General features: G+C 32.9%; 1 protein-coding gene across 2 annotated transcripts; it reads left to right on the top strand.

The window, feature by feature from the left end:
- The first annotated feature begins 385 nt into the window (after nt 1-385).
- Nucleotides 386-3,541, top strand: LOC106752778. Of its 2 annotated transcripts, none has more exons than XM_014634544.2 (3): nt 386-543; nt 1,516-1,758; nt 3,129-3,541. In XM_014634544.2, the coding sequence occupies exons 1-3, from the start codon at nt 526-528 to the stop codon at nt 3,174-3,176; spliced, it is 309 nt and encodes a 102-aa protein (XP_014490030.1). In that variant the 5' UTR covers nt 386-525; the 3' UTR covers nt 3,177-3,541. The 2 variants fall into 2 exon arrangements, with proteins under 2 accessions (XP_014490030.1, XP_022632958.1); XM_022777237.1 differs by lacking the exon at nt 386-543 and adding an exon at nt 574-707.
- The last annotated feature ends 24,283 nt before the right edge of the window (nt 3,542-27,824 follow it).

Genomic DNA, 27,824 nt, shown 5'->3' with positions numbered 1-27,824 from the left:
TATGAAATGAAAATGTCCAGAAATAGAAATTGCAGTATAATTGTGGTTGTGAGTTTGTGGGTTCCAAATGGAGAGTATACTTTGTGAGGGTAAGACAGCTAGAAAACCGAAAGCAAGTGGCGGGTGGTTCAACACGGAATGGAAGTACATTAATTAGAAACAATAATAAATGAAATAGAAATATTTGGTACATAACTTAGATATAAAAAAAAATGTTTAATTTTGGTCATAAATTAAATAAATATAAAAGATAAGCAAATATTTTACAACTATTTTTTTGGTTTACCTAATAAATAATAAAATTATTATATTACATGGTATTTCATTTTATAAGAATTGGTAAACGCTTAGAAAAATAATAAACTTAAGGAAAAGTCTGGATATGATTTTTCTTTCTGGTGCATAAATAGAGGACATACATGCCGAAACAGCTATGCTTATCTATCGTTTCATTTGGCTAGAAAAGGCTGTGCCACATTTATCAAACCCTTTCTCTCTCTTAACTCGAGATCTGAAATCACTCTGATGGAGCAAAGTAAGGAGGTAAGTACTGTTTTCTCTCTAAACGCGTGCGTTTTGTCCTCTGACCATGTACTGTTTGACGGCTAAGAAGCGCAAGGAACAAACTAAATAATCGAACGGAATGAACGATTGCCATGTTTCCTCCGAATCGATGCTTCCCTGTGTTTTATTTCGTTGCGATTCCTGTTCGTGAGAATTGCGAGCTTCTACCTGAAAACCTTTGAACCACGACATCTTGTTCTATTTTTTTTATCTGTTTTGGTCGTTGAAAATCATGTGCATATTTTGATTTAGCTGTGTTTGTCGTTTTTCTTGCTTGTGCTATCTATTGGATGTTTTCTTGCGCTTCGTGAATAGACGCGACTATGATTATAAGTGATAATATTCTTCCGCTTCAAACTCTGTTTTGTTTAACTTTTCGATTTGTTTTGTGTTTAAAGTTTGATATGATGATATTAGTGTTGCAGTAGCACCAGCAATTGTAAATCCCTTTCTGAAACATGTGGATCATGAGATGGAAGAGGACTTGGTTTTCATTTTTTTTTTCTTAATTTTTACAGCAGCCGTGAAACTCCATATCTTTGTTTTTCGTTATTTTTCTCTTGTATGAATATGATGAGTCTTTTTTTATCTTGAAAAATCTTTCTAATGCTATTGCCACTGTGAGATTGCTGCTTGTGACTTGTGTTCACAGTCAGAAACAGCTTTCTGCTGAGTGCTGACTGTCGTGCACTTAGGGGTCATTTTTAAAGGAAATTATTAAATGCTATTTTTTGCTTAAAATGTATGGTAGTTAATAAACTTTGCCTCTACATTGGCATTAATAGATGCTTGTAATGGTTCTTTTGGACTGGAGTAAAAACAAGTGTTTTGTAAAACCGTTTTACTGTGTCATAATTTATTTTATTGTTATCATTTTTATTATTATGAAGAAAGATAGTTTTGTTATGGTGATCAACCATCTAACCTATAAATCTTTTCACTTCACTGTAGAAAAATGCACCCTGGTTATCAGTGCCACAGTTTGGGGACTGGGATCAGAAGGGACAAGTGCCAGACTACTCTCTGGATTTCTCTAAAATTCGGGAAATGAGGAAGCAAAACAAGACAAATATTTCAAGGGCAAGTCTTGGTAATGAAGAGGAACTGATGGCTTCTTCTACCACTAACACTACAAACACTGTCCACAGCGATGAACACCAGCACCCTCACTACCACCAAACCAGCTCTCCAACTGTAAGATTCCTCACGAGCTTTGTCATTCATTATGTTATTAGCTTTAACTTTTTTACGGTCTTAGCTACTAATTTTTGAAGTAGTCACCATTGCTACCCCCTAGAGTACCTGTAGGTGTTTTTTTATTTTCAGAAAGATTGGTAGGTAGTTATTATGGGAACATAATTCACATTGATTCCTGCAATAATTGACAGCTTAGGGAATGACTGTCTTATGCATCTTTTACTTAATAGGTGCAGTGAGAATATTTGAAATAAAAAGTTTTAAACACATAATCACCTGTTTTCGTCCACCAAGGCATTGATCAACTTAAGTTTTTAACTAAAATAACATTTTATTATCATATGAGCTGATATTTAGACAACTCCTTATCAAATTTTTCCTTCCTCTTCCTTTAAAAATCATCTACACCAATATCTATTTTATTTCGTTATGTAAGATTCCTCTTTTCCAGTTAGTTAATTCACTTTTTTTTTCTTTTTGAAATATCAGTGTTAAAGAAACTAGGCTCAAATCTTCATTGGTTTGGATTAGAAAACAAATAAGGAATAAATAAACTTACCATTTCAATCGTCTGTCTGCCCCCTTTAATGCCAAAATATATTTGGAAAAAGGATGAAAAACAAAAGAATTCAATTAACTAAATAATTTTTTAGGCAAGCGAAACACAAAATTCTGTAGGGATCAACATTTCAAGCAACCGTACAGTATATTTGTGTAATATTGATCTTGATTTAAAGAGAATAGAGATAAAGGGAGAAGAATAATAAGTGGAAACATTTTATCAAAGAAAAGTGGAAAACAAAGACAAATACAACACGACAAGACACCTCTTGCCAAGTAAGTTATAGTAACATAAGAAAACAACAAAGCTCACTAAGGCCGCCCGGTCAATGACAAATTTACGTTGTAATCCATCTGCTTCTTTAGCGAAAGTGGGTACCGGAAGCTTATATACTAATATTTTTCTACCCAAAGGAAAACAAGATATATTAGATTATATATTACACGGAATTATATTTTGATACCCGAGATGATCTTGTTCCTTTTTAAACTAATGCTTTTCACTAATTCGAGTGGGCGGTGGTTAGGTTGAAAAGGATGTAAACGTTAATATTTATATGTGTGTAGTTATATATTCTATTGGCTAAGGCAACACGCAATTCTAGTTACTGCACATGGGATGAATGTCTGGGGCAGTTGCATTCATTTCGTTGGTAAGAGGGCTATAAACTATGGTGATTATCTATTGATTAAAAAAAATAGTTGAACTTTGAGGTCGTAATCATTCCGTAGATATTCTAAATATTGGACTTGGAGATATGTGGTGTCTAAATATTGCATATTTCTTTGGTTTTTTTCCCTGACAGACAAGGAGGAGCTTCCTGAGCTACTTCAACTGTTGCGTAAAAGCTTGATGCTGCTGGGAATCTAGAAGCTTTTTTGTCTGCCTAAGGCCATGGACAGGGACAAAAGTATGGTTTTGCCCTTGGTGATCATTTTCCTCGCACTTGTTTTTGATTTAGGAAATCAACCCCTTTTCAAGCCTTAATATTCAGTAGATGATTCTATATTACTTGCATCTTAGTTTGAAATTTGTGTATCCAATTAGAGTTCAAGATGATAAGCATGTAAATGACGCTCTCAGTATTTTCAATCCAGCATAGCAATGTTGTTGACCTTCAAAATTTTCATTGCTCAATTAGTTCATTATTCAGTCAGGAGTTGAATTCTGAAAAATCTGCAATCATTTTCAAACAAGGATAAATTATGTTTACTGTTATTTTTCCTGGTTGGTTGATTTCGTTTATTTGACGTTTATCCAGTTGGACCACGCACACTGTAGTTGTATGCAAGTTCATGTTTGTTTTACCTCAGTTACAAATTTTAAAGCAATATTCTTTTAACGGTTTTTCCATTTGAGAATTGTATGTTTTCTTTCGTCGCTTTTGTCTTGAGAAACGAAAAAAATAAAGTTTGATTGAACGTGGTTACAAGAAAAACAAATATACCCTCAATTATTAAATACATCAGTATAACATTGCTTGCCTTCTACCCTGTCAGTGATTATAAACTATTCTCAATACTCCTGTGATGTTAAAGAGATGAAGTCAAAGCGCAATTTATATATATTTTAAATATTTAAGATATGTTTTAAAAATAAATTTGACTAAATTTCAAATTTTAAAATGAATCTAATACTTCAAAAATGTGAATAACTGTTTAAATTCTTAAATGAATTATCCTTTAAAAATGTGAATAATTGATGTTAATGGCAAAAGTGATGAAGAAAGGAAAAAAGGTTTACTTTTGGTTTGGAAAAATATAAAGAAAGTGGGACAGAAAATAAAAAAAAGGGAAAAGTATAAAAGCTGTTTTTTGATTGAAAATTATTATTATTATTCATTAATACTAATATTATTACTATTTGTTATAAAAAGAATATTTATGTTTTCTTAATTTAGTAACGTGATTAAGTAGTTATGTCTATAATATATTGAATGTGTTCACAATTAAAGGGATTCCACACAACTTTTATTTTCTTTTTTAAATGTGACGTCACAAGTCTATTCTCTCTCCAAAATAAACAGACGGGGAATAATTTGATAAAATATAATGATAACGTTATATATTTAATTCTTATGTTTAAATAACATTTTTGGCTAAGATACTTCAAATTTTCAAACAACATTTTTTATTTTACATATATCCTATTTTGTTTTCATTAAATTGAATTTAATCACAATATTCTTTTAATTACTAACACGTTATAGAAGAAAGACTTATGATTATGTGCAGAATGGGAATATATAAAGAATGAGAGTACATCCAAAGTCTCATTTTCCATTTAAAATCCGAACAGTAGAGGAATGAAATGAAATGTGGTTGGGTCTACAGAATTTTATCTTATCACTTTCCCAACCAATTTCTTATCGCACAAAACATGGATATATTTAATCTTTTCTTCAAATCTCTTTCAGAAATTATCAGAAAAAAGTATATTACAGTGTTGTTTCCAATCGTTATCTAGAAAAAAAAAATGCTAGTCACTTTATCACAATTTTTTACACATATTTTCTATTGATTAAAATTTATTACAATCTCAGATTTGAACAAGTCTCAATTTATTGAGTTTTTTTTTTCTTTTGATTTTAAAAGTTTAATAAATAAATTTGTGTTAGATATAATGTTATCTTAAAATAGGTTGCTACGCGTTTTTTTTTATATATTTTTAATGCGTGTAAAATATAATAAACATAAGAAATGATTAAGAAGAGTTGAATTATGTCTTCAAAAATATTTAAACTTCCATTTTAGATCTTAGAAAGTATTGTTTGAAATTTTTTTTATAGGTAAAATACAAGATCCAAAATTTCTGATAAATAGGTAGTATATTATTGTTCATAGAATTTGACACATTTTATAATCACTAAAAACATAATTTTAGTTTGTTTATAGTGATATGAATAAATATGAAGAAAATATTATATGAGTATGTTATGTTGACTCACTTTAATATAAAATATTGTGTGAAGTTTTTGACTAATTGATCAAATTTGCATTATCTACTACAACAACGATTACCTTTTGAAGTTATTTTTAATTTAACACAAATACACTTTAATTAACTTCTCTAAACTAAATTCATGAACTTTCTTTAAAAAAAATAATTTTTTTTTATAATGTATTGTTATTCTTCTCAAGGTATATCCTACACACTTTAAAAAAATGTAGGAATGCTAAATATTGTTTGTTTATACTTAACTTTTATGATTTTTAACAAATTACATAGGTAGATAAATCGTGTTTACATAATATGTGAAAAAGTCATATTAGCATGACACAAATTCGAACTTCTCAAAGTGAAGTTATATTAGAATAACATAGTTTAATATGAGAAGTAAAGTCATGTAATCTAAAATGACTTAATTAGCCTTAACTGTGGTTAATTATTTTTAATTTTAGATTAAATATGTTTTTAGTCCTTAAACTAAACGAATTTGTTTTTAATCCCTTTTCAAAGTAAACTACATTTTAGTCATTCTCCTAAAGGAAACCATAATTTTTCATCCTTAAAAACTAACGGTGTTAAAAAAAAAAAAAAACTGACGTGATTTTATTAGATTGGTACGAGTTCAATTAGATTAAAGTTTATATTGAAGTTGTACTAGTGTGACATGATTAGTATAAAATGATTAAAGTAAATTTATACAGTTTGAAATAAATTTTATTTTTAGTTTTTATTTATAAATAAATCATTGATATTTTATTACTAATTATCTATATAAAAATATTATTTAAGAAATTTAAAAAATTAAAATTGTGCAAATATGAAAAGAAAAAATAAGACGTAGACATATTAGTTCAAGATTCATGGGTAGCATGGAAATTTCATTAGATGAGATATTTTATGATGTTTTTAAAATTTATATTAAAAATAATATATGTTAAAAATATGGAAACTAATATAAGGATTATGATAAGAGATATCATAGAAATTAAGATTTTTAGTTATATACATTTATATATTTATTTTGCTTAATTAGTAATCTGGTCTCTATAATTAGACATTTCATTCGTTTTGATCGTTATATTTGCTTTTAACTCTATTAAGTTCTTATTTTTGTAAAAGGACTCAATGCAGTCCCTTCCGTTAAATTAGTGTTAGTGTCGTTTAAAAGTGTTATGTCAAAATCTAAGTCTATCATATGTCAAAATCTCTGCCATCTTTCACTATGGAAGCCCTTTGATTTTGACACGTTACACTTTTTTAATAGAAGATGATCAAAATTTTTACACATGAAAAACCCATATTTTGACACTTGACAAACTTAGATTTTGACATGTGGCATGGTGGCATATCCCCACCAAGCATACTCAAAAAGAGTTGGAGTCATTTGTTGAAGTGGGCCCAAGCTCTTATCATCATGGGCCATCAATGAGTTCTTAGTATATTAAATTTATTTAGGGCCTTGTATAATGGGCCAAGTAGTCTAGGTTTCTTTTGGACCTTGTATTTGGGTCATAGATAATGTAGGGTTTTGGACCAAGAGGAGATGGGTCCTTAGGAGACACATGGATATAGGGTACGAATCGTAGCTTAGAGTGTCTCCAAGTTTCTCTCTTTTGTGAGACACATGCTCTTGTCATGTGGCATACTCCTAATGGAAAGATTTTCTCCTTAGTAGTGGTCATGTGTCATCCTTCTAAAGAAGAAAATTTTACCTTAGTCTTTAAGTTAAAGTATTAAGATTTTTCTTCTCTAATTTGGAGACGCTTTTAAGGTTACCTAAGCTTATAAATAGAGGTGTCTCATTACATGTAAATTCACCTTTGAATTGAGTATTGTTATGTTATCAAATTTGTTTCATACTACTTAACTTAAGTTACCATAGCTAGAGCACCCCTTTTAGATTTCTTCTAGCTACCATTCCTTAAGAGTTGACACAATCTCTATTGAGGGTACCCAAACACCACCATAGTCATTCCCCCTTACTTAAGTCATATAGCTTGGATGATGATGTAACGTCCCAAAATTTAGGGTGTCATGAGTTGTTACAAAAACCGATAAAATTTCAAACTTTTATCATAACCCGGAAACGTACTTTTCTAAACCTCAATAATTAAACGTGCATAATTTATTCAAAACATAATAGTTCCAAAAAACTTATCCAACTACATTATTAAAAAATAATGAAAATAACAAAGGAAACAAAGAACTCCAATTACATTGTCTCAAAATTCAAACACAATAACTTTAAAAGAAAATCCCAAGTCTGTCCCTCGTCATCTCTCGAATCTATCATGTCTCAACAACATCTGCAACATCATCTGCTCACGTATAATACATTGTACGATCATTGCCAATAATTTTATTCACAAACACACAACACAAACATGTATGAGTTAAGTTACCGATAATACAATCATAAAACAGGATACATACTGGTTATATCACAATAATCAAACATATCATACATAGAAGTATTAACCATAGAATCCCTAATCCTATAACACAAAACAATTCAATCATTTTAAATTACTCGATCCTTGATCCCCGATCCTCAATTTTATCACAAACATCATAAACATAGATTAACCGTCTATCCTCTCAACAACACCTATGTTAATTACACCACATGATACCATCACTATCATCATATCATTCTTTTAGAGCACCATCGTCATACGATCATCAACACGTGTACTACCCTCATGAATAACCTCATCATGACCAGCACCATGAGCCTCCACAAAATCGTAAACATCTTAGTGGAAAGAATCAATCTCACCCTACCTCACCCACCTATAGCCTCCCCTACAGGCCACATGTAGCCTCCCCTATAGGCCATCTGTAGCATTCCCTACAGATCATTTGTAGCCTCCCTTGCAGATATGCTCGAGTAGTCCCGTAATCCAACTAAGGAACATGTATTCCTGCCACACAAGGACAAGGAAAACACCATCACCCCTACACAAGGTTCAATAACCGAACAACCCTTCCTTTGCACACAAGGAATAAAGAAGCACCTATCTGCAGATAAACTCAGGATTGGCTTATACTCTACTCTTATGCTCATCAACCAGACAATCAGGTACATCCCAACGCCTACTCATGCTCCAATCTCAAACACAAGTCAAGATTGACCCTGAACATAACCACAAATCTCGTTTTCTGATTATCACCACATTCTACATCTCCACAAGCATGGTCCATGTCCATTCTTCATCAAATTCGCCATTTTTGACAAAAATGCACTAGGATAATTGATTATCATAAGTGATAATCAATTGTTGAGATTATTGACAACACAATATCTATATTACTCTAGTTTTTTATGATGACAACACAATTTTAATAACACATGTATTGTTGATGTGTTACATGTTCTATTGCTTATTGATTGATATATTATTGAACATGTTTTTTATGATTATCTTGATATGTGAATGCACATTTATTGAGCTTGTATATGTTACATTATATCTGGTTGCATTACACATGATTTGAAAGAAGAAAACCACATGCACATTTATGAACTTACATTGTGTTGCATTACTACAAGCTATAAGTCGACTTCATTATGGGGGAAGTCAAATTAAGCTCGTGACTATGCACAAATTTTTATAAATAGTGCTATGTGAGATTTTACATTGAACAAAATTTCAAAGTGAACTATAGTGTCAAAGTCATGCATTCGATTGTATTAGTTGCATGATTTGAAATTCTGTTATGCTAATGAACAATAACAGTTATATTTTTAAAAGTTAGTTGAGCATTGAATGTTGGTCAACTTTCTTGATTGAGAAATTAATTGGTTTGACTAGATTGTTGTTATTGTGTCTTAACTGTTATAACTTTTATAATACAGTCGACTTTATTAGTAGCATAACTGACTACAGGAGCGTCAGACTTGTAGAAATCTATAAATAAACGTGACCTGAGCTGTTTCATATTTTGTTTCAGATTGTTTCTTTGAAGATTAGAGCTCCAAGAACTCATCAAGAAAACGGTTGTGATCTTTCTTTGAAGAGTTTTTGAAGGAGAACTACATTGCGCATATTGCTTGATCAAAATCTGCACAATTAAGGTGTTTCTGGGTTGATCAAGAATCTTGTTTGGCATCTGTGGTGATTGCTGTGTTACCTGTTGTGACTACAGGGGTTGGACTCGTGGAGTCTGGTACACTTTGAGGATTGTTGAAAGTGGGTTGCAGATTGCAGGAGAGGGGACATCTTGCTGCAAGTCTTCTTGTGTGGTTTGCCTATATTTTGTTTAGAGGGTTAGAGAGGTGTTTTATATTGTTTACGTGGAGGTCTCTATAAAAACCTTGTTGTAAAAACCTTGACCATTATAGTGCATTTGCTTCCTGGTACTGGAAGGACACTGAATGTAGGCATTGAGGTTGAAGCAGTATAAAAACCTACGTTTGAATTCTCTATCCCTATACTTTTACATTAAGTTGACTTTACAATTCGCATAGTGTACTTTGATTTTCCGCTGCACTTAATTTTCTATAACTTGTGATTCAAGAAAGTTTGTAAAATTTTGTACTTTGAATCAAAGATTGCGAAAAGACTCTGATTTTGAAAACACAGCAATTCACCCCCCTTTTGGTGTTAAAACAAAGCCTACCAGTTTCCCAACAATTGGCACCAGAGCCTGGTTTTCATAAGATATTTGAAAAACTAGTCGACTCTGTTTTTCTTTGAATTAACTATAGACCTGGAGATGGCTTCTGTGTCGCAATCTAAAAGAATCTGTTCTTTCAAAATTGATTTACTATCTGCCCCTTGCAATGAGAAGTCAAATTCTATTACTAATGGATTTTATGAATCATCTGAAACAGGAAACTTGCAATACAAGGCATCGCGTGGTGGAGAACTTGTCTCTAGATCACAAAGACTGAACTTGCTTGCCAACAGATTTACAAAGTTTCTTGACAAAAAGAATACACAGACAAATCAAGATGATATCAAGAAGATCAAGATGGAAGAAGAACTGATAATGATGGTGAAGTCTAGAACTGTCAAAGCTAATCTAAACCATGAGCCAAAAAGCTATACATGGTGTCTGGACAGTAGTTGCTCGAGACACATGACGGGAGACCCTACAAAATTCTCAGATATCTCTTACAAAGCTACTAGTCATGTCACATATGAAGACAATAGCAAAGGGAAGATCATTGGCATAGGTAAAATAAAAAACCCTTCATCTTATGAAATTAAAATGTCTTGCTTGTAGAAGGGTTGAAGCACAATTTACTTAGCATCAGTCAACTGTGCGACAAAGGTCTAAAGATCACGTTTGAATCCAAATACTGTCTAATTAGTGATGGATCAACAGATGAGCTATTACTGGTAGGAAAGAGGCTTAACAACTTTTATATAATCGATTTCAAGGACAATTCATTCGACTCAACAGTCTGCTTGATGACTAAAGAGGAAGATGCCTGGCTTTGGCATAAGAAACTTGCTCATAGCAACATGAATTAATTGAATAAATTGGTCTCAAAGAATCTGGTGAGTGGTCTGCCTAAAATTCGTTATACATCTGAAAGATTATGTGATGCATGTCAAAAAGGGAAGCAAACTAGACAGTCATTCAAGAGCAAAAGAGAAATGTCGACTTCAAGACCTATGCAACTATTGCACATGGATTTGTTCGGGCCTTCTAGAATAAAAAGTCTTGGTGGAAATTCTTATGGACTAGTCATTGTTGATGACTACTCACGGTATACATGGACATATTTTATTGCTACTAAGAATGACACATTTAAAGCATTCAAAAGATTTGTTGCTAGCATTCAAAAGATTTGTTGCTAGCATTCAAAACGAAGTAGACCTCAGAATCAAATCCATCAGAAGTGATCATGGAGGTGAATTTCAAAATAAGGAGTTTGATGACTATCTATCAGAAATGGGGATTTCACATAACTTTTCTACACCCAGAACTCCACAGCAAAATGGAGTAGTTGAAAGGAAGAACAAAGCTCTTGAAGAGCTTGCAAGAACTATGTTGAACGAGAGAGATATGCCAAAATACTTCTAGGCAGACGCTGCTAGTACTGCTTGCTATGTACTGAACAGAACTATAATAAGGTCTATGTTAAAGTAAACTCCTTATGAACTGCTGAAGGGAAGGAAACCAAACATCTCACATCTTAGAGTTTTTTTGAAGCAAATGCTTTGTACTAAACAATGGTAAAGAGAATCTTGGTAAATTTGAATCCAAGGCAGACAAAGCTATCTTCATAGGATATTCTTTAACAAGCAAAGCTTATCAGGTATACAACAAAAGGACTATGAATGTTGAGGAATCTATACATGTAGCTTTTGATGAATACATTCAAGCTTCTGACACATATGAACACATCAAGAGAATCACTGAAGAAGAGAATTCAGCTCGAGAGGAAGAAGATCCTAGAGAGACAAATGTCAGGGAAAACTGTGAAGAGTTAATCGACTCTCCTAGAGCAAAATCGACTAAAGAATGGAAAGTGCCAAAGAACGTGTCCACAGACAACATTATTGGAGAAATTTCAAGAGGAGTTTCTACTAGAAGACAACTGAATCAGTTCTGTATTAACGTTGCTTATGTATCCAAGATTGAGCCTAAGAGAGTAGAAGATGCATTGGGAGATGAAAACTAGTTGATGGCCATGCAGGAAGAATTAAATCAGTTCAGAAGAAATAATGTATGGGAGCTGGTTCCCAGAACAAGTGACTTACAAGTAATAGGTACAAAGTGGGTCTTTAGAAACAAAATGGACGACTCATTGTCAGAACTGCTGCAGAGGAATTGTTAGCGTGGAATAACAAACCAAGAGGGGTTTTAAATACAAACGTGTGCCTTTTAATTTCTTCTCAATTTATCTTACTACGCAAATAATAAATATAAATTAAAGAGTAAGGTTGAGAGAAATTTGCACAGATAATTTTATCCTGGTTCGGATCACACGGATCCTACGTCCAGTCGCTTATCTCAATCCAAGATAAACAATTCACTAAGCACAAAACAATTACAAATTACAATCACAAAGAAACAATTTGTAAGAGTTTANAAACCACCTCTCTTGATACCACAAGAGATGAACCTGCACCTCCTTTGAATCTTCACAAAGGATGAGACACCTCCTCCGAATACTTCACGAAGGATGAAACACCTCCTCCGAATACTTCACGAAGGATGATCCTCTTCCACACACCTCCTCCGAATACTTCACGAAGGATGAACCTCTTCCACACACCTCCTTAGACACACCAAGGATGAATCGGCTATTTCCTCTGTCACCATAGTAGCACTTCACCAGCTCCACAGACAAGAGTTTCACAAGCCGAACAAGAACACACACTTCTCAAGAGTTTCTGAGTTCTTAAGCACAAGGGAAGAGTTGCTCTTGATAGATAAAGAGAGCCTATATATAGACTCAAGCAAATACTCTTCCATTCTTCGAAACTAGTCATTTAATGCTTTTAATTGATTAATATTACTGTTAATCGATTAAATTAAGTGCAACGACTAGTTTTTCAAATCTGAAACCTCCAACGGCTAGTATTAATCGATTATTCCTAATTTTAATCGATTAAATAATAAATTAAATTAAGTATTAATCGATTGTTTCTATATTAGTTGAGTTTTCAGCTTTTACTCGTTTTAATCGATTAATACTAGTTTTAATCGATTAAAACAATGTGATTTTGACTCTTAACACTAATTACAATGTATGAAAGTACATGGAATCAAAACCAATGAAAATCTAAGTCCTAAACAATAAACTACAATTATTACAAAAGCTTTTAATAACAAAAAATAAGTCTTCAAAGGATCTTCATGAATCTTGATAAATCTTGACTTGATTTGGGCATCTTCAAAACTTCATCTTTATCATTTTGCTAACACTCATGTGAAATCATAAAGAACAAAGTTAGACTTGTTGCTAAAGGCTACTGCCTGGAGGAGGGAATCGACTATGATGAGACTTATTTGTAATGAAGTTCAAACTATGGATACATCAAGGAAGAAGTGTACGTGGAGCAACCACAAGGGTTTGAAGATTTTGAGCATCCAGACCGTGTATTCAAACTCAAAAAAGCTCTGTATGGACTGAAACAGACACCAAGGTCTTGGTATGAACGCCTAAGTGAATTCCTTATGAAAAAAGGATTCTCAAGGGGTTAAGTTGATTCAACTTTGTTTATTAAAAGTATGAATAAAGATAAATTGTATGTACAAATTTATGTTGATGATATCATTTTTGGATCAACTAATTCTACACTTTGCAAAGAATTTTCTGAGACAATGTAGGATGAGTTTGAGATGTCCATGATAGGTGAGCTAACATACTTCCTTGGCCTTCAAGTAAAACATGCCAAAAATGGAATCTTTGTTCATCAATCAAAATATTGCAGTGGTCTACTGAGGAAATTCAAGTTGGACTACAAGGAAGTTGTTACTCCTATGGCAACAAATTGTTACTTAGATCTTGATGAGATTGGAAAAAGCATTGACAAAAAAAATTATCGAGGTATGAATTGTTCATTATTGTATCTAACAGCCAGTAGACTCGACATTATGCATAGTGTATGTCTTTGTGCTAGGTTCCAATTTTCTCCTAAAGAATCACATTCAACCGTTGTCAAAAGGATTTTAAAATACTTAAAAGGAACCAAAAGTCTTGGACTATGGTATCCAAATGGTACAAACATTTTTCTGGAAGGTTACAGTGATTCAGATTTTGGAGGTTGTAAACTAGACAGAAAGAGCACCAGTGGTACATGTCATCTACTTGGATCTACATTGATATCTTGGCATTCAAAGAAACAAGCGTGTGTGGCTTTATCTATCACAGAAGCCTAGTACATAGCAGAAGGAAGCTGTTGTGCACAGTCTCTTTGGATTAAGAGTCAATTAGAGGATTATAGTATTAAGTTAGAAAATATTGTTCTAAAATGTGATAGCACTAGTGTCATAGATTTGACAAAAAAATCCTGTTTTACATTAAAAAACCAAGCATGTTGAGATAAAACATCATTTCATTCGAGATCACATCCTCAAGGGTGAAATCAAGATTGAATATGTTAACACCTTACATCAATGGGCTGACATATTTACAAAACCGCTCAAGAGGGAGAGGTTTTTTTACTATTCGGAATGAACTGGAAAGTTTAAATGATAGTAGTATAAAATAAGTATTGAATCGACTTTATTCTAAGTGAAGTTAACTATGCATGTTTAAACTGTTACATTTTTCTGCATATTAACTTCATGTTGGATTATTTTTTCTTGCATAACTAAATTGCTTGATCTGCAAGAGATCTTTGAAGGGTTTTACAGGAAAAACATTGCTTAGAAATCACTGCTGGAATCATAACTCACAAAGAAGCAATGAAATCGATTGAGATATTAATTCAATCGACTTGACCTCAACAGGATTATAAATTCCTTCACTGGAATTTGGTTATAGTGTTGGTTGATTATTTTCTTTTGATTATCTGCAATATATCTCTGATTCTGATTATGTGTTTCATATATGAGATTATATTGTGAGATTGTTGATGATTGCATCTATGCATGGTAAATTTTCTTGGAATCATATACATGATACAACTCTGTTTTACACTGATTGTATGCTCTGATTGTTAATGTACTGCATTGTGTATCTATACCTGCTGTGAAAATATGCATAATGACAAGGAGAGTGTTGGGACAAATCGGAAAGTGTACCGAGTCACACAAGTAATATAAAATGGTAATACCAAGTATCTTATCCCAGAGGACTCTCAACACTGAACAGTTGTGTGAAAACAAGATTAATTAAGACTTAAAAATAAAAAGATATCATTGGGTTTGGCAAAAATAATAAAATAAAATGCAATTAATCAATGGCAAAGGAGCACAGAGATGAAAGAAGGTTGATTTATATGAGATGGACATGTTGTTGGGGCTAGATTTCACCAAGTTTTCCTCTTATGTATATAAGAATTTTTCTTTATGCATTAATGCTAGCGTCCCTCACTAAATCACTTAAACCCGATCCCTCGGTAAATAAGCTTGTCCCTAATTACCAGTTCCTACAATTCCTAGCATTCCTGGTAAAAAGATGTGAAGATCAAGAGGTTAAGACGACCAAGACTCATACCCTTATCCCTGAGCAATATAACCCTTAGGAGTAATTCAAAAAGAACCTGAAATGAAAGGAACCTCCCGGCACTGATGCAACTCACAAATCATGCTATTGTATAAGCAAGAATAAAAACAGATGAATTACTCTAACAATTAATGAAAAAACATATGGAATTAAGAATCAATTCAAATACATGAGAGTTTACAAGGTTACATCATTCCTCAACAACAAATAGAAATTAGTTCTGCATAGACATGATGGAACTCTATGAATTATGGAAAAAAGAATGAGAAAGAAAGCCTAAGAATTGGCTAAGAGTGGATTGCTATGCTCTCTCTGCCAGGGATGCAAAACCTAGAGCCCCAGGGTCCTTTAAATAGTGTCAGAGGCGTGCCAAAACAGGGTCTGGCCCAAAAGAATCAAAATAGAGCAGAAATAGGGCCCGATCCACGAGAATTCTCGCCTAGGCATCGCAGGGGCTCGCTTGGGTGAGAAGAGAGCCTCCTGTATAGCTCGAGCCATCAATTGGTCGCTAAAGCTACGAGGGCTTGTCGCCCAGGCGACTAGGATTCTCGCCCATGCAAGTGACGTCGATATAGCTCGCTTGAGTTCACTTCTGGTCACCCGGGCTTCATGTTTTCCCTCCTTCTGGTGCCTTTTTGAGCCCTTCTGGGCTCCATCTTCTTGGCTTTTCATCTCTTCTTCTAGTATTACTTCAATCTGTGTCAAAACAGGGGGAATTAGTCATAAAACCATCGAAATCAACCTCAACTCTCTTATTCACACAATTTATTGAAAATGTGTGAGTCCAAGCAAGTTTCTAAGTGAAAAAAGATGCTTTTAGTATTAAAATTACGTCACAAATAACGGTGTTTTAAACAATTATCAGGGAGCATTACACATTTACACATATTTCTTCACATGCTATACTTCAGGGGGAGTTATCATTTTCATGTGAATATATATGATAGTGTTGGAACAATCGGTATCGATCGAAGATAAAGTATAACATAGCGGAATAAAACTTAAAATAGCGGAAAGCGTGTTTGATCACTTTCAAATTAAAATGGTCAGTTTTCAGAAATAAATTTTCTAAGAGAAAATTTATCGAACAATTGATGCACAAATAAAAATAAAGAGTGTAGGGAGTAGAAAAATCACACAAGTAATTTTTATACTGGTTCCATTCAAAAGAATGTACGTCCAGTCGTTAATCACTATAAATAGTGATTAATAGTTTCACTAAAAAATGAGTTTCACAGATTACAACAATAGTGAATAAAATATGATGATTGAATATTCCTTCGACGAACGAATCGGAAGATGAACACTCTGCCAACTCGAAGAGAACTGCTCCGACTATCAGCACCCGAAACGAGAGCTTCTTCTATTCACGAGACTAGGCAGAGCACATTGCTAACTCGAAGAGAACTTGCTCCGACTATCGACACACGACACACGAGCTTCTCCTATTCACGAGACCAAGCAAGGGAACTGAACAATGCATTTGAGAACTTCCTCTGACAAACAGTATTCTGCAAGAGCTTCTGTTCAACTACGTTACTTTTGAAATTCTTAGAAGTCCAATATATAGCCAGCTACTCTGAATATCAAAGGTCAAGTCCCAACTGCCAGTAATAATCGATTATTGTAAGTGATAATCGATTATTCAAGTCCGTTACAGGTTTCTCAAAAATGTGATATTCGATTATTTGGAGTGATAATCGATTATTCCTGAAATACTCATGATAATCGATCATTGCTTCTCATAATCGATTATTTCAGTAAAATTACAAGTTTTACAAATTTTGAAGACTTTCCTACTACATTTATATTCTACAAAGTGCTTTTAAATATTTATAATATCTCTTCAGGTAATAACTTATTGCAGCATCATCAAAACAATTTACTTCAAGCTTTACTAATGCTCCTCATTGGTAACAATCTCCCCTTTTTTTATGATGATAAAAAAATTCAAGTTTTAAAAGCAACTTTGGCTTTCCTGCAAAATATACAAGCTGAAACAACAAATAGAGTTAGTAATACATGTACCTGTATCAAATTATATTATACTTCTCCCCTTTTTATTATACTTCTCCCCCTTTTTTATCAGAAGCAAAAAAGATCAATGGAAAAAGCTCCCCCTAGATATGATCTCTCCCTCAATTAAACAATGTATGCATAAAGATAAGAGATCATTTTATTCATAAAGGAAAGAAGTACATTAGCATCATAAAGAGAAACATACTAGCAACTAAACATAGAAGCATCAACAACCAAATAAGATAATCGATTATTTGCGTTTTAAGGAATTTTCTAAAAGCTAAAAATAATCAATTATTACCTTGTGGTAATCGATTAAAAACGCTGATCTTGCGAAAATTTAAAAATTTTCATAAGCTTTGATCTTAAGACATATATAACACTCCTAGCTCTCTTCTAAGCTCATAAAATCTATCCTTAGGCAGTGCCTTTGTGAAAATATCAGCTAATTGATGTAAGGTATCAATATATTCAATTTGGCTGTCTCCCTTTTGAATATGGTCTCTCAAGAAATGATGTCTAATCTCAATGTGCTTAGTTCTTGAATGCATTATGGGGTTCTTAGTCAGATTTATAGCACTAGTATTATCACATTTTAATGGAATATGATCAAGGAAGATATCAAAGTCTTCCAGTTGTTGTTTCATCCACAGAATTTGGGCACAACAATTGCCAACAACAATAATATTCAGCTTTAGTGGTAGACAAAGCTACACACACTTGTTTCTTTGAGTGCCAAGAAATTAAAGAACAACCTTGAAAATGACAGGTTCCACTGGTACTTTTTCTATCAATTTTACAACCCCCATAATCTTCATCAGAATAACCTATTAAACTAGGTGAAGCATCAGAGGGATACCAAAGTCCAAAAGAAGTAGTTCCCTTAAGGTATTTTAAGATTCTCTTGACAACAGTCAAATGTGGTTCTTTAGGATTGACTTGGTACCTAGCACACACACATACACTTTGCATAATATCTGGTCTATTAGCAGTTAGGTACAATAAAGATCCTATCATACCTCTAAACATAGTTTCATTTACTCCTTCTCCAGATTCATCCTTATCTAAATAGCACGAAGTTGCCATAGGTGTATTTGCTTCTTTGCAAGTATCCATATCTTAAGAACTTCCCTACAATATTTCGTTTGGGAGATAAAAGTACCTCAATTCATTTGATTTATTTGTAATCCTAAAAAGAAATTCAGTTCACCCATCATAGACATCTCAAACTCACCTTGCATTATTTGTGCAAATTCATCACACAAAGAATTATCAGTTGACCCAAATATAATATCATCTACGTAAACTTGCACAATCAGGATATGTTTACCTACTTTCTTAATAAACAAGGTTGAATCAACCTTACCTCTAGAAAAGTCATTATCAATTAAGAAGGTACTAAGTCTTTCATACCAAGACCTAGGTGCCTGTTTAAGACCATACAAGGCCTTTTTCAATTTATAAACAAGATCAGGATATTTGAAATCCTCAAAACCAAGAGGTTGACTAACATACACCTCCTCTTTTATAAAACCATTTAAAAAACAACTTTTCACATCCATTTGATATAGTTTAAATTTCATCAAAGATGCATATGCAAGTAATAATCTAATTACTTCTAACCTGGCTACCAGTGCATATGTTTCATCATAGTCTATACCTTCTTCTTGATAGTAGTCCTTTGCAACTAGTCTTGCTTTGTTCTTTGTGATGTTTCCATCCTCATCAAGCTTGTTTCTAAATACCCATTTTGTTCCTATGACTTGATAATCATCTTGCTTAGGAATAAGTTCCTAAACTTCATACCTTTCAAATTGATTTAGCTCTTCTTGCATAGCAACGCACCACTTATCATCTTGAAGAGCTTCCTTTATGTTCTTAAGTTCTATCTGAGACACAAAGGCTACAGTTAGACAAAAATTATTAAGATTATGTCTAGTAGTTACCACTTTTGAAATATCTCCAATGATGTTGTCCAAAGATAGTCCTCTTGGTTGTTGATAGCTTTTAGGGTCAATAGCTTGAGGTGTTTCTTGAAGTTCAGGAGGATAGTTCTCGTTAAGGTACATCTCTTCAAGAGTTTCCCTTAAATAATCCTCATCACCTGCAATAGGTTTATTTGACTCAAGAGGATTTACCTCAAGGTCCACAATCTCATCAAAGACAACATGCATTGATTCTTCAATTATCAAAGTTCTTCTATTGAATACTCTATATGCATTGCTAGTCAAAGAGTATCCTAGGAAAATTGCTTCATCAGATTTTGCATCAAATTTATCAAAGATTATCTTTACCATTATTCAAGACAAAGCATTTGCATCCAAATATTTTGGCACGTTAACAAGCAGTACTAACTGCATCAGCCCAAAAATATTTTGGCACGTTAGATTCATTCATAAGCGTTCTAGCTAATTCTTCTAATGATCTATTTTTCCTTTCAACAACACCATTTTGTTGGAGAGTTCTAGGTGCAGAAAAGTTATGTGCAATGCCATATTCTTCACAATTTTTCAAAAGATTCATTTTCAAATTCACCACCGTGATCACTTCTCAATGTTTTGATTTTCAAATCTTTTTTATTTTGAATACGTTTAGCAAAAGATTTAAAAGCTTTAAAAGCTTCACTTTTCAAATTTAAAAAGAAAGTCCAAGTAAATCTAGTATAATCATCAACAATTACAAGAGCATAGTAATTCCCACCAAAACTTTTAATTCTAGACGGACTAAATAAGTCCATATGCAAAAGTTCTGAAGGTTTTGTAGTAAAGATCATGCTTTTGGATGAAAATGAAGATTTGATTTGTTTACCTTTTTGACATGTAGTGCATAATTTGTCTTTCTCAAATTTCAGTCTAGGCAAACCAATTACAAGATCTTTTGAAATTAGTTTATTCAAATGTTGCATATGAATGTGTGCAGCTCTTTTATGCCATAGCCAAGGATTCTCCTCTTTAGTAACTAAGCATGTTATACTATAACTAGATGACCTTTCAATATCAATTAGATAAATATTGTTATGCCTAACACCTTGCAAAGCAATATCAGTAGAATTTTTAAAGTAAACAGTGCATTTATCACTTTCAAATGTTACCTTGAAACCTTTGTCACATAATTGACTTATGCTTAGGAGGTTATGCTTGAGGCCTTCAACATATAAGACATCTCTTATAGTTAATGTGTTTCCTCCTCCAATGTCTCTGTAACCCATGATTCTACCTTTGTTGTTATCCCCATAAGTTACAAATCCTTGCTTTTTCTTCTCAAAAGAGATAAACCTTTTCTTGTCACCGGTCATGTGTCTTGAACATCCACTGTCAAGATACCACAATGACTTCTTTGACATAGTAGGTTCCTACAAAACAAATTAGCAAGAATTTTAGGTCCCCAATCTCATTATGGGTCCTTGGGGTTAGTTCATGCAAGAATATATCATTTCACAACTTTAACCCATGCATATTTACCATTTGGAACACCAAAATGTTTAATGTTGCATTTGCTTGATGAATGTTCATGTTTCATACAGTAAAAACAACAAAAATCATTCACTTTATTTTTAACAAAAGTCCATTTTTCAACCCAAACTCTACGAGTTCTTCTAGTTTTAAACTTTTTGTTTTGATACATATTTGTGCACCTAACATTGCTTCTACCAAAATCTAATTTAGCATGTGATTTAGGCTTTGTTGCCTTTGCAAGTAAATTTTCAAGAATGTCAATGTCAAACATGTGACTTTTGCAAGATATACACTCAACAGGTTCAATAGTTGCATTTGAATCTTGTTTCTAAAGTACTAACTTTATTTCTTAATACAACTTCGTCATCATGCAATTTGTCATGTTTCAATTTTAATTCATTGTGCTCCTTTTTAAGCTTTATATGTGCAGCATCAACTTTTTCAGATTCATTCATTAATTGAAAGAATGCTTTTTGTAAGTCTAATTCTCTATATTCAAAGCTGGAATCACTTACTTGACTTCCAGTATCTTCTGAGTCAGCCATTAGACATATATATGCTTCTTCATCTAAAAATCACTGGAGCTTGTTGAGTTGGACGCATTGTCTTCCCAAGATATGTAAGCTTTCTTTTTTTTGGAAACTTTCTTTCCTTCTTCTCTTCACTTTTCTTGCTCTTTGGACATTCAGTTTTCATATGTCCTCTTTCTCCACATCCGTAGCATTTAACACTTGAAGGAGATTCTTGATTTTCTCTCATTTCTTTACGAAATTTGTCCTTACCTTTTGCTCTCATAAACTTGGCAAATTTCTTTATCATAAGGCTCATGTTCTCCTCATCATCAGAATCATCTTCTTAAAATTATTTTGAACTCTTGCCTTTTGAGATCTCGGATTTGAAGGCTAGTGTCTTCCTTTTACCTTGATCCTCTTCAGCAGTTAATCTTTTTAGTTCAAGCTCATACTCACGGAGCTTCCCAAAAAAAATTGGCATCGTCATTTGGGAAAGGTTTTGTGACTCCGAGATGGCAGTCACCTTTGGTTGCCAAGACCTGTCCAATGATTTCAAAATTTTGCCATTTAATCATCAGTATCAAAAGTCTTACCAAAACCAGTCAAGTGGTTCACTATGTGAGTGAAACGCTTTTGGACATCAGATATAGTTTCTCCAGGTTGCATTCTGAACATCTCATACTCCTGGTTGAGAGTATTTTTCCTTGCGCGTTTTGTACCCTCATGTGTGACTCTGAGGACTTCCCACATTTCCTGTGCTGTCTTACACAAGTACAATAGCAGATGAAATAATGTTACGAGCTTTAATATCAAATTGAGCTCGTCTATTTTCTTCAATAGTCCAGTTAAAATATGGTTTTTCTACTTCTACACCATCAACTGTACTTTTAGGAATAAAAGGACCATTTTGTACTGCGTCCCAGATACCTCTGTCAACAGACCCCATAAAAATTTCCATTCTGACTTTCCATAACGCATAATTATCACCAGTAAAAAGTGGAGGTCTATTAATAGAAGCACCCTCGGCATATACAAGATTTTGATTGTGACCGGCCATTTTCACAAATTTTGAAAAACTATCAAAGCAAGCTCTGATACCAATTGTTGGAACAATCGGTATCGATAGGAGATAGAGTATAACGTAGCGGAATAAAACTTAAAATAGCGGAAAGCGTGTTCGATCACTTTCAAATTAAAATGGTCATTTTTCAGAAATAAATTTTCTAAGAGAAAATTTATCGAACAGTTGATGCGCAAATAAAAATAAAGAGTGTAGGGAGTAGAAAAATCACACAAGTAATTTTTATACTGGTTCCATTCAAAAGAATCTACGTCCAATCGTTAATCACTATAAATAGTGATTAAAAGTTTCACTAAAAAATGAGTTTCATAGATTACAACAATAGTGAATAAAATATGATGATTAAACCTTCCTTCGACAAATGAACCGGAAGATGAACACTCTGCCAACTCGAAGAGAACCGCTACGACTATCGACACACGAAACGCAAGCTTCTCCTATTCACGAGACCAGGTAGAGCACCTTGCTAACTCGAAGAGAACTTCCTCCGACTATTGACACACGACACACGAGCTTCTCCTATTCACAAGACCAAGCAAGGGAACTAAACAATGCTTTTGAGAACTTCCTTTGACAAACAGTATTTTGCAAGAGCTTCTGGTCAACAACGTTACTTCTGAAATTCTCAGAAGTCCAATATATAGCCAGCTACTCTGAATATTAAAGGTCAAGTCCCAACTGCCAGTAATAATCGATTATTGTAAGTGATAATCGATTATTCAAGTCCGTTACAGGTTTTTCAAAAATGTGATAATCGATTATTTGGAGTGATAATCGATTATTCCTGAAAGACTCTTGATAATCAATTATTGCTTCTCATAATCGATTATTTCAGTAAAAATACAAGTTTTACAAATTTTGAAGACTTTCCTACTACATTTATATTCTACAAAGTGCTTTTAAATATTTCTAATATCTTCTTTAGGTAACAACTTCTTGCAGCATCATCAAAACAATTTACTTCAAGCTTTACCAATGCTCCTCATTGGTAACAAATAGGGGGAGCATAACTGCATGTTTTCAAACTGCTTATACAATTTGTTTGATCCATCTCAGTTTGGTTTATTAGCACATTATATCTAGAAGCATACCTTTTTTGGTAATGCACAAAGGGGGAGAAGTATTGTGAAATGCTATCTGCTTGATATATTGTTGATTGATTGTGTGCATTCAGAGTATTTTGTACTGATATTTGATTGCTATATATTATGTTTACTCTGAATCTGGTTTGGTATTGTACAAACATGGTTGTTTATTAATCATGCTTGTGCATCATTAAAAAAGGGGGAGATTGTTGACAACACCAATATCTATATCACTATGGTTTTTTATGATGACAACACAATTTTAATAACACATGTATTGTTGATGTGTTACATGTTCTATTGCTTATTGATTGATATATTATTGGATATGTTTTTTATGATTATCTTGATATGTGAATGCACATTTATTGAGCTTGTATATGTTACATCATATTTGGTTGCATAACACATGATTTGAAAGAAGAAAATCACATGCACATTTATGAACTTACATTGTGTTGCATTACTGCAAGTTGTAAGTCGACTTCATTATGGGGGAAGTCGAATTAAGCTCGTGACTATGTATAAATTTTCAGAAACAATGCTATGTGAGATTTTAGATTGAAAAGAATTTCAAAGTGAACTATAGTATCGAAGTCGATTGTTTGCGCCACACATTCGACTGTATTAGTTGCTTGATTTGAAATTATGTTATGCTCATGAACAGTAACGATTATATTTTTAAAAGTTATTTGAGCATTGAATGTTGGTCAACTGTATTGACTGAGAAATTAATTGGTTTGACCTTATTGCTGCTATTGTGTCTTAACTGTTATAACTGTTATAATACAGTCAACTTTATTAGTAGCATAATCGACTGCAGGAGCGTCAGATTTAAAGAAATCTATAAATAAACGTGACCTGAGCTATTTCAAAGAACTTTTGGAAATCTAACATTTTCATATTTTGTTTCAGACTGTTTCTTTGAAGATTAGAGCTCTAAGAACTCATCAAGAAGACAGTTGTGATCTTTCTTTGAAGAGTTTCTGAAGAAGAACTGCATTGGGCATACTGCTTGATCAGAATCTACACAATTGAGGTGTTTCCTGTTGATCAAGAATCTTGTTTGGCATCTGTGGTGATTGTTGTGTTACCTGTTGTGACTACAAGGGTTGGACTCGTGGAGTCTGGTACACTTTGAGGATTTTTCAAAGTGGGTTGTAGAGTGTAGGAGAGGGGACATCTTGCTGCAAGTCTTGCTGTGTGGTTTGTCTATATTTTGGTTAAAGAGAGGTGTTGTATATTTTTGACGTGGAGGTCTCTATAAAATCCTTGTTGTAAAAACTTTGACCATTATAGTGCATTTGCTTCCTGGTACTGGAAGGACACTAGATGTAGGCATTGAGGCCGAACCAGTATAAAAACTTGCGTTTGAATTCTCTATCTTTATACTTTTATATTCAGTTGACTTTACAATTCGCATAGTCTACTTTGATTTTCCGCTGCACTTAATTTTCTATAACTTGCGATTCAAGAAAGTTTGTAAAGTTTTGTACTTTGAATCAAAGATTGCGAAAAGACTCTGATTTTGAAAACACACCAATTCACCCCCCCTCTTTGTGTTAAAACGAAGCTTACCTGTTTCCCAATATCAATTACTTCCAAGAAGGTTCACATTTACACAAAATACATTGTGATAATCGATTATTACTTAAGATAATTGATTATCTCAAAAACACACATACATCAACCCTAAATCACGAGGGAACATACCCAATACATCATGCATGCATTCAAGCCTCATATATCCTTATAAACAGACCCTAATACATACATTACATCACTTGAATAATTCAAAACTCATCAATACGCAGATTGCAACCTAAACAAACCTAACATACTGCATATGATCATTATACCACTTTTTATAACGGATATTTGTATGGTAAAACCTCCAAACAACATACCTTTGTCCTCCCTTAGCATCAATACATATTATTATGGGATAACCAAACAAACCATACATATTTTCATAGGGAAAACCCCACAAATATTACATAAACCCTATTCTCTTGCATACGTAAACCCTTAACCAACAATAACAACAAATAATCATAATCCATAGTCATGCACATATACATCAAAATCATAATTATCAATTAAGATAATCAAGAATACATAGCATACCACAAATAACCAAACAAAGGTAAGCTTCCCCATACCTTGGCCAATACTAGGGCTTTATCTACAACCCAAACCACCACAAATATTCCTTTGCACTAAGGTTTTCTACAACTCCTTTGTATTTTTCCCAGAAAACGTCTCTCTTATCTCTCTCTTTCTCTTTTCTTTGATGTAGGGTTTCTATGATTTTCTAAAAACAAATGTCACCCCTCTCCCTATATATTATTTTTTATAAATCACCCAAACCCTACGTCTAATATTCCCTCACTTGAAATAATAAACTTTTAAATCCAAATCTATCAAAATCTCTATTTTCCCTCTCTTCCATGTTCACACCTTTATCTTTTCATTTTATTTTATTTAATTTGCATACTTTTACTTTCTACACCCCCTAACTTAATTTTTGCACCAATTAATAAAGGTAAAAATATGATTTTTCTCCTAGGCCAAAAATACAATTAAAAATCTAAGTTTCTCTTAAGCTTTCTACCTAAGAATTGAACTCACACTCATTCAATCCTAGACACCCATCTCTACCAACAAGTCAACCCATCACATTGGTAATAACACACGCATATCAAAATCCAACAAACATACCAAAACTTGTTTTACACTTTATTAAATAACACTAAAGAAATAACATAAGTATGTTTTAACAAAGATATTCACACACAACACCTTATTAGACATATAAACTCTTAAAAGAAAACATACTCAAGCCTTAACAAAACTTTATGGCTAAATCCCTTATTTTCTCTGGGTCTTACAGATTAGCCATCATCTCGTTACAACAAAACCATCATTGATGCACCATATTTCCACCACCATTAAAGCTTATGCAAACTACCACCCTTTTGGGAGTCTCCCCACCATCATAGTTTATCTCATCATGGCACTTCCATTAACCCTTATTTAATGGAAGGAACCACATTGAGTGCTGTTTACAAAAAATAAGAACTTAATTGAGTCTTTTTTAAAAGACAAGGAGTCAATTGAGTTAAAAAAATATAGGTATGAATTATTAATTAAGCCTTTTATTTTTGTTTTATTATTTTGTGGAATAGTGAAAAAAAAAATGAAGCTATAAATTTAACAACAAAATAAAAAAAAAGAAGGAAATTAATAATGAAAATTGAATTTGAATTTGAATGTCAACATTATATACATGAATAATTGCTTCAATTGTAATCTTTATTTTGAAAATAAGAACATTTTTTTGGTTTATTTGGATTTTGCTCATCCATTTCATTATGGATGTGATTCGTAGTTGCTTTTGTTGATTCGTTATGTCACATGAGCAACATCGAGTATGAAATTTAATCTCGAGTAGACCAATAATCCTCATTTTGAATTGGATTAAATTAAACCTCATAATCATTGAAATATTATGAAGGTTATAAACTCGAGTAAAAAATGTTGTTAGTTGCAAATGAAAATACAAACAAACAACGATGACATAAGGACAAGTTAACTGAAGAAGTTCAACCCTGGTTCAACCCCCTCTTCTCATTATGACACCACCATTCATTTAATTTAATTATGTATGACATAGGTCCACGACAAAGTTGGGGAGTGAAAATGTCCTAAAGATCAAACTTTGAATTTTGTTGATTATATATTTGCACATGATACATAGCATATTTTTATTCATTTTTTACGAGTAAGGTAGAAATATATTCAAGATAATGATGGTTTACTCATAATAGGCAGAAAGTATTGACCTCGCATTCAACAACTCAAGATTTCATTCTTTAAATGTTATTTTAACAAAGGTTGAGCTCTCTTAAAATACAAAGTTTGTGCATTCAACTAGATTCGTTGCCATATGCTCGTATGTATCATCCCCGTCACATGCTCGAGCTCACTTTATCAATGGCATTTGGTTAACTTAAGAGGTTGTTTGTCATAATTCAAATTTCATTGTCGACAACTTTGCTTAAAAATGTGTTGTTTCACTTCATAACATGTGGCAATGTAATAAATAAAATTACTTACAATTTAGAATTTTTTTAACATAGCATAATGGAAGTTAACCAATAAAGGTACCCATGTTTATTGGTTGTCCCTTTAACCTTGAATTTTTTAACTTTTCGTTGAAATTAGACGCAATAACATATTAAATAGACTAAGACTAAAAT

This window comes from Vigna radiata, unplaced genomic scaffold (assembly GCF_000741045.1).
Source record: "Vigna radiata var. radiata cultivar VC1973A unplaced genomic scaffold, Vradiata_ver6 scaffold_43, whole genome shotgun sequence".
Lineage (NCBI taxonomy): Eukaryota > Viridiplantae > Streptophyta > Magnoliopsida > Fabales > Fabaceae > Vigna > Vigna radiata.
This window is presented reverse-complemented; position numbering and strand designations above follow the sequence as displayed.

What these genes read in the sequence shown, in the direction of transcription:
- LOC106752778 (XM_022777237.1), top strand. Translation starts at nt 657, where the DNA reads ATGTTTCCTCCGAATCGATGCTTCCCTGTGTTTTATTTCGTTGCGATT. An exon ending in TTTATTTCGTTGCGATTCCT is followed by an intron (nt 708 to 1,515) that starts GTTCGTGAGAAT and finishes ACTTCACTGTAG; the next exon opens with AAAAATGCACCCTGGTTATC. An exon ending in ACCAAACCAGCTCTCCAACT is followed by an intron (nt 1,759 to 3,128) that starts GTAAGATTCCTC and finishes TTTCCCTGACAG; the next exon opens with ACAAGGAGGAGCTTCCTGAG.